Source organism: Rhinolophus ferrumequinum, chromosome 9, assembly GCF_004115265.2.
Source record: "Rhinolophus ferrumequinum isolate MPI-CBG mRhiFer1 chromosome 9, mRhiFer1_v1.p, whole genome shotgun sequence".
Taxonomy (NCBI): domain Eukaryota; kingdom Metazoa; phylum Chordata; class Mammalia; order Chiroptera; family Rhinolophidae; genus Rhinolophus; species Rhinolophus ferrumequinum.
Genome location: NC_046292.1, coordinates 38,250,916 through 38,259,075, shown reverse-complemented (window position 1 = coordinate 38,259,075; position 8,160 = coordinate 38,250,916). Strand labels below are relative to the sequence as shown.

Below are 8,160 nucleotides of genomic sequence, written 5' to 3'. Positions count from 1 at the left end.
AGGTTGGTTGGCAGAGAAGCGGACGGCAGGTTGCGGATCATTTGGCTCCTGCTTCGTGTGTCTCCACCCCAGCTGCCAGCAAGAACGTAGTGGTATGACTCCCCTATCTATGGTTTCGTGGGTGTTCCTTTTTGGCCTCACCATATCGTGCGTTCTTGTGCGGAGAGTGGGAGCTGAGACCCTGCATGACAAATGGAGCAGGGAGCAGGGTATGGTGTCGGCCAAAGCTCTCCAAAGGGCGGTGGAGCAGTTTGTGCGTATGAAAACCGTCTCAGGACCCTGGTGGAGGGGTGGGAAGACGTGGACGGTTCTCTGACCAGCATAGGCTGGAGAAAGCGAAGGTCATTGCTTCCATGTGGGCTGGGAAGTGCTTGCTTGGGCGGCCCAGATGCGGGATTTGTATTCCCAGGAGGAAACACTTGCTGAGTCCTCCGTGGAGGATGCAGGTGAGGTCAAGGTCATCCCTCACCGCCAGGTTGGGAGGACTTGAAGCCCTCGCCCTGCGGAGAGGGCACACGTTGTGGGGCCAACGCACAGCCCTGGCGAATGACTGTGGACTATGGGGAACTGGCTCCATCCCTGATCTGACAGATCGCTTGACTGCTTGGGAACGTACCACCATGTTGGGGTACTGACGGATGTTTACTTCTTGTGTCTCAACTGGCCGCTAGTGAGACTGGTATAGCAAGACCCATTGTTGGGGTGCAGGCAGGTGTTCACTTCCTATGTCTTGCTCGGACACCGTCGAGAATCTGTGAGAACCTTGGTTGTGCCCAGGAACTCTGGCTGTGCCCAGAAAAACTGGAGGTACCCTGAAAAACCCTGGTTGTGCCCAGAAAGTAGGTGGACATCGAGGGACACCCTCTGGGACATTACTTGAATTGGACTAGAACTTTTTCTCGTGAGCTCGGTTCCTGACACAGGGGCCCTCGCAGAAGACACTTGTCGCCTAGATTGTGAGGCGAGACCCTGTAGGGGTGGAGTGTGGGGACAGAGCCCCAGAGAGCAGTTTCCAGGCTCTCGGCCTCACATGGAAAGGTGCTGGCTTGGGTGAAATTAGCTGTGACTAGTTGGCCATCAGCTGTTACTAGTTAGCCATTGGCCACTGAGATAACTGCCGTGGCTGAGCTAGCAAGCGCGGATTGCAGTTAGCAAGTGGGGTTGGTTGGTTGGTTGGCAGAGAAGTGGATGGTGGGTTGCGGATCGTGTGGCTCCTGCTTCCTGTGTCTCCAACCCAGCTGCCAGTGAGAATACAGTGGTATGACTCCCCTATCTATGGCTCCGTTGTTCCTTTTTGGCTTCACCGTGTCCTGCGTTCTTGTGTGGGGAGTGGGAGCTGAGACCCTGCATGACAGATATACACAAAGACATGGACACAGGGATAAAGACATTTTGTGTGTGTGTGTCTGCGCGCGCATGTGTGTATGTGCATGTACACGTATATGTGGATATATATATATACATATATAGAACATTATATATATTTTGTGTAATCCGAGTGGATAAACCATTAAGGGCCTAAGTATTTATGGCTGAAAATCAAAAACCTTACATGCAAATTAAAATGTCATGAGAAGGAAGTAACCAAATATGATATAGAGATCAAGAATAGCTGCCAGATACCTGAACAAGCAGAGGTTCTGTTAGCAAAGATAAATAAGAAATTCGCTTTGGGGTAGACAACAACAGTGTCTGCTGCTTCATATCTATAAAATGGGAAGAGTGTCTATCTTGTATGGTTGTTGTAAGGATTAGAGATATTGAAATCACCTGGCAAAGAGCAGATACTCAAGAAGTATTTGCTATTGTTTTATCTGAGCAGTCAATGATTCTGTTTTAGAGCTTATGGAAATTCTGTTTGGGAACAATGTAGGATATTATTAGTTCTGTTTTGGTATATTAATTCAAAATGTGCCTGGCACATAATAGGAACTTTATAAAACTCTGTTGAAAGAATGAATGAATGCATTTTAACTCTCTTTAACAAATAAGGGAACATAAAAGTCTACATCTGGCCCTGTGGAAAGGTCTACTTTTCAACTCAAATTAGCAGCAAGAGCACAGGAAAAGTATAATAATGATTTCAAAACAGAAATGTCACCCTGTATTACTTAAGTGCCAAGGCGATAAACTTTATAGTGGTGGATGTGTGCTCTCTAATAGCAAAATATTACAGACTACACACAGTTTTTACAGATCTTTGTTGCAGTAAAGTCATTGAACTAAAAATTGTCCAAGAAAATTTTGGTTCTGAAGATTCCAAGATTGTTTTCTTCAACCTGTACATTTTCTTTTTTTTAAATTTATTTTTATTAGTTTCTGATCTACAAAACAATGATTACACTTTTACACCCCTCACAAAGTGATAACCCCCGCAAGTCTGCTACCTCTCTGACATCATACATAGTATTACAATACCATTGACTGTATCCCCTATGCTGTACTTTACATCCTGTGACTATATAAATATATATTTAATTATAGTTGACATTCAATATTATTTTATGTTAGTTTCAGATGTATAGCGCAGTAGTTAGGCATTTATATAATCTATGCAGTAATCCCCCGATAAGTCCAGTACCCATCTGACACTGTACATAGTCTTTACAACATTATTGATTATATTCCCCATACTGTGTTTTACATCCCTGTGACTATGTTGTGACTACCAGTTCGTACTTTATAATCCCTTCACCTTCTTCCCCATCCCCCTTACACTCCTGCCATCTAGCCGCCATCAGTTTGTTCTCTGTATCAATGAGTCTATTTCTGTTTTGTTTGCTTATTCTGTTCTTTAGATTCCACATATAAGTGAGATCATGTGGTATTTGTCTTTCTCAGTCTGACTTATTTTACTTATCATAATATCCTCTAGGTCTGTGCATGTTGTTGCAAATGGTAAGATTTTGTTCTTTTTTATGGCAGAGTAATACTCCATTGTATAAATATACCACAATTTCTTTATCTAATCGTCTATTGATGGGCATTTCAGTTGTTTCCATATCTTGGCTATTATGAATAACGCTGCTGTAAACATAGGGTTGCATATATTTTTTCAAATTAGTGTTTTGGATTTCTTTGGATAAATACCTAGGAGTGGAATTGCTGGCTTATAAGATAGTTCTATTTTAATATTTTGAGGAACCTCCATACTGTTTTCCATAGTGGCTGCACCAGTTTGCAATCCCACGAACAGTGCACGAAAGTTCCCTTTTCTCCACATCCTCACAACTTACACATTTACTTTAGCAATATTTTAATGGCACAAAACAAGTTATCTCATACAAATGAGATAATTTGATTTAACCTCTGTTTTCATAAAATAGCCAGTGACCTGTGCTACATGCTAGCAAAACACTCAAGTTGTACCTTTAGGAAATAGAGGCCTCAGTAACTTGTAGTTGCCCTTATTACTCTAGCCCTCTTTCCTCCTTATTTTCTCTAAACTTCAATTTTGGTGGAGTCTAGCATATCCCAAAATAAGTTCCATGGAAGACTATGTCTGTGAAATGGAAATAAGTATCATTTTTACATAATACCTATTACATGATACATTTTTACATGATCTTTACTGGGTTTGAGAAAATTAGGAAACCCTAAGTTAACAAAGTTAAAGTTCTTTGCTATGATATTTCTCTTTAATATGTTCATATGCCCCGTGAATCTCCAAGAGGAAGCTCTAGTGCAGTTTCTCAACCTTTTATTCATTATTGGCTCTCCCTCCCCAGGAGCCTTTTTAGTCTTTTTCCTAAGCACATCACCACTTTCTGTGCCCCCTTCCTGTCCCTCTGCCCCAAATTAAATGCTAAGGAATAAAATTTTGTTGGGTAGAGTTGAGCTTTGGAGGGCTGCAAACCAGTGTACTAAGACTTTTTTCACCCCTTGGGGGATTATATATGCTCAGTTGAGAATGCATGCTCTAGTATGAAATGTTCCTCAAACTTGTTTGACTACTGACCTTTTTCAAGTGGACCAATATTCCCAGGAACATACTTTGGGAAGCCCTGATTTAGTCAGCATGGAATATTTTAACATTTCATTCTTCCTTTATGACTCAAGAAGAGAGTCTTTTCTTTAATACCAAACTTCCTGGTGTTAAAAGATAAACTGATATTGAAAATTTTAAGAGTTTATTTGAGCAAAACTGTATTCCAATCAGGCAACACCAAATGGGAAATATTTAGAAGGACACCATCAACAGGAGCTGGGGAAAGACTTTTATAAAGATGCTGCTGAAGGAAAGCAAGGGAATTATTTGATTGGCTTTGGTTTAAGTGGTTGCCTTATTTGGGAAAGCCTAGTTGGCTGTTCATAGTTGGTTGTCCTTAGGTTTCAATGACGAAACCTTGAGGGATTTAGAGGCATAGGTTTTGGTTCCCTTATGTAGGCTACTAAAGCATCAGAACCACCTCAGTCTAATGGCCTTCTCGTTTAATTAACACTGGTATAAGACTATAATAAGGACAGGAGTTCGATACAACTCGTTGATTGAGAAAATTTGTATCAGCCTCTGCTCTCCCTCTGGCCGTTATCCTTAGTTTGTGATTAGAATTTTATACCAGCCCCCCCTTTTTAAAAAAATTATGGTAAAACATACATAATGTGCACTAATCTTAAGTGTACAGCTTGATGAATTTTCAGAGCTGTATACACACCAAGTTCAGAATATAAGTACTGAATTCTTGATCAAAGAACCTTAAAATATATATATGTATATATATATATATATATATATATATATATATATATATCCTTGACCTCTTGTCATCCACATACTGTGGTTTTCAACGTTTACTGAACTTTCATAAAGAAACCACCTAAGAGAGGTTATTAAAATTGTATATCCCTACCCTCAGAGATTCTCATTCAGAGAATCTGGGATGTAATCTGGGATTTTAAATAAAGCACCCTTGGTGATTCTGATGCAGGTGATCTATGGATCACACTTCTGAGAAACACCGGCCTCCCTACACGATAAAAAAAAGTCCTGAATAAGGCATTAAGACTTTTTCTAATTCGACCCAATTCTCTTTTTCCCAGACTCAACCCTCGCTAGTTTCCACCATGTCAAATTACTCACCTCTCCTCAAAAGGTCATGCACTCATGTTTCCCCTTAATCTGGAATTATTAGGTTGGTACAAAAGTAATTGTGATTTTTGCAATTATTTTTAACTTTTTAAACTGCAATTAATTTTGCGCCAACCTGATACCTTTGCATTCTTTTTTACATGGCAAATTCCTACTCATTCTTCAAGACCTAGCTACAGTGTAGTGTCAGGTCCTCTCAGAAGTCTTCTTAATCATCAGGCAGAATCAGTTGCCCCCTCCTTGTTTTATCCAGAACTTTATTCAAACTCCTGTTATAATACATATCACACAATATTGTTTTTTAAATCTCCTTGGTGTTAGAAGTAGGAATATGTATAGTCTTTCCTAAACCTCCAGCCCTGCATAGGACCCAGCACAGAGTAGGTGAATGAATGAATGCATGCTACTAATTCACATGTGCAGTCACTTAGTTCGCATTTTCCAGGCCAATGAGACTGTAAATTCCCTACAGGAAGAGAGGATTTCTGACTCTTTTTTTAATCTCCAAAATCACGGCAGAGATTCAGTAGTTAATGAAAAAATGTCTACGGGTAATGAATGAAAAGCAACCCCCTCACTGTTTACCTCTATGCTTCCTAAATCCTTACTACAACTCTTGGAAGTAAACAGGAATGGAGTGTGTGGGTTGAGGGGAGGGAAATGTCATCTCCACATGCCAGATAAGAAGGGTAAGTAAGACTGGAAGCCTCAAGACTGGGACTCCAATGCCGGGTTCCTAGTTCTCTCTGCTCATTCCCTACATAGAATACTCTGTTGCCATAGAAATGACCATTATCTTAAGTGGGCATAATTGGGTGAAGACTCCAGAAAAGCTTCTCAGGAAGGCAGCGGTGCATGGCAACTCTTCACCCCCTCACCCACGTCCTCATCTATTTACTAGCCTATTCCTGTGTTTACTCGTGTTTGTACTTGTTGATTTATTTTGTTAGCATCTTCATAGAGGACTAGTTAGCAGAGCTGGACAGCTGCCACTTGGGCACGGAAAAGCCTTACTCATCACCCAAGATGAGATCTAGGGACCACTGACCATTGGCTGAGAAAGGCTAGGGGCCTTCCAGAATCCTATTCACCGGAAGGTGTGAGGGAAGGGCGGGAGGCGGTCTGTAGGTGAGGGGCGGACGGTTCCCCTACTTAAATTTTCAAGAGTGGGCTTCAGACCTCACCCCAACCCAGCCAGTAGGGGCCGCGCATGTACTGCTGGAGCGTTGGCCGAAGCCCTGTAGGCACCTGCTGGGCATCCCACACACCTGGACCGTTGGATTGGCCGGCTCGCGGGGGAAGCTCACAACGCCTGCGCATCTGCTCTGCAGCCTTTGAGGAAGGACAGAGCCAGGACTGAGGGACTTGTATGACTAGACCGAGCACAGCCATGTGTGACGTTGGCGGTTACCCAGTCCTGCAGGCAAGAAGAGCAGGCAGATGCCAGGACAGACCCTGGGCAGCGGCTGCGGAGGAACACAGTTACTAGTACAGCTGTACGAGAAACCTGCTGGTGTGCGGCCTGGGCGGGATGCTGAGCTGTGGGCTGACACACACCGCCATTGTGCCCCTGGACTTGGTCAAGTGCCGCGTGCAGGTGGATCCCGGAACTACAAGGGCATCCTGAGCGGCTTTGGAGTGACGCTGCTGGACGGCGGGCTACACGGCCTGGCCCGAGGGTGGACCCCGACCTCTTCGGCTACTCCATGCAGGGCCTTAGCAAGTTTGGCCTCTGTGAGGTCTTCATAATCCGTTACGCGGAGCTCCTGGGCCAGGAGAAGGTCTACAGGTGGAGAACCAGCCTGTACCTGACCGCCTCGGCCAGCGCCGAGTCCTTCGCCCACCGAGCCCCGGCGCCCATGGAGGCTGTGAAGGTCCGCGTCCAAACGCAGCCGGGCTACGGCAGGACACTGCGGGCCGCGGCCCCCAGGACGGGCGACGAGGAGGGCCTGTGGGCCTTCTACACAGGCGTGGCGCCGCTCTGGATGACGCAGATCCCCTACACCATGATGAAGTCCGCCTGCTTCGAGCGCACGGTGGAAGCTCTCTACCAGTATGCCATGCCCAAGCCCCGGAGCCAGTGCACCAAAGCCGAGCAGCTCGCCATGACCTTCGTGGCCGGCTACGTTGCTGGTATCTTCTGCGCCGTCGTGTCCCACCTGGCTGATGCCGTCGTGTCCATTTTGAACAAGGAGAAAGGTAGCACGGCCTTAGGAGTTCTCTGCAAACTGGGGTTTGGGGGAGTGTGGAAGGGCCTGTTCGCCCGGATCATCATGACTGGCACCCTGACAGCACCGCAGTGGTTCGTCTATGACTCAGTCAAGGTCTATTTCAAGCTGCCTCGCCTTCCTGTCACTCAAGCACTGGAATCCCTGAAGGAGCAAAAGTAGACGTGGATTTGTCAAGTCCTGCAGCCACCATTGGCCCATATTTCGATCCAGTGGGGAATTGCATTCAGACAACAACACTACTAGCACGTAAAATGTTAACGTATTTTGGGGAGGTGACTTAATATGAAGTCTGAGTTCTCTTTAAATGATTGACTTCCTTTTGGCAATCCGAGGGGATTGCAACCCTTTCATTTGGGGGGTGGGGTGGACTATTATCTTTGGGAAGTCGGCATGGTTGCTTTAACTCAATAGCTTTTCAACAATTATAGGCAAAAAAGTTCTTAATAGAAAGTAATAGTTAATTTCGTGTCTCTAGATTGTATCTCCTTTGATTCACCATTCAGTGGAGATTATCCAAGCATCACTACTGAATAGCCTACTAATGAGGTTTTAAGGTCAGCACAACTATATGGGACAGGGAACAAAGTAAAATTCTGTTCCATGGTATTCATCTCAATAGAAATCGTGCACCTATTGAACAGATGAAGGACTCATGCAGTATTTCGTTCATGTCCATTACAAGTAAAAATTATTAAAAGTTAAATTGTGACTTATATTGCTTGATAGCTTAGAATGTATTCATTGTTTTCAAAGAGACATGACATAAGAAGATCAGCATTTTCCCATTTTGCTTTGTCCGATTCTCTTCCTGATGTTGCTAGTTAGAACATAGCTCTCTCC

General features: G+C 44.1%; 1 protein-coding gene across 1 annotated transcript; it reads left to right on the top strand.

Moving 5' to 3' along the window:
* The first annotated feature begins 6,299 nt into the window (after positions 1–6,299).
* Positions 6,300–7,551, top strand: LOC117027073 (phosphate carrier protein, mitochondrial-like). The gene is given in 4 exon segments (XM_033114493.1): positions 6,300–6,329; positions 6,579–6,693; positions 6,696–6,779; positions 6,782–7,551. Coding segments are annotated over 4 exon segments (927 nt in total). The 3' UTR covers positions 7,480–7,551.
* Positions 7,552–8,160: the final 609 nt, after the last annotated feature.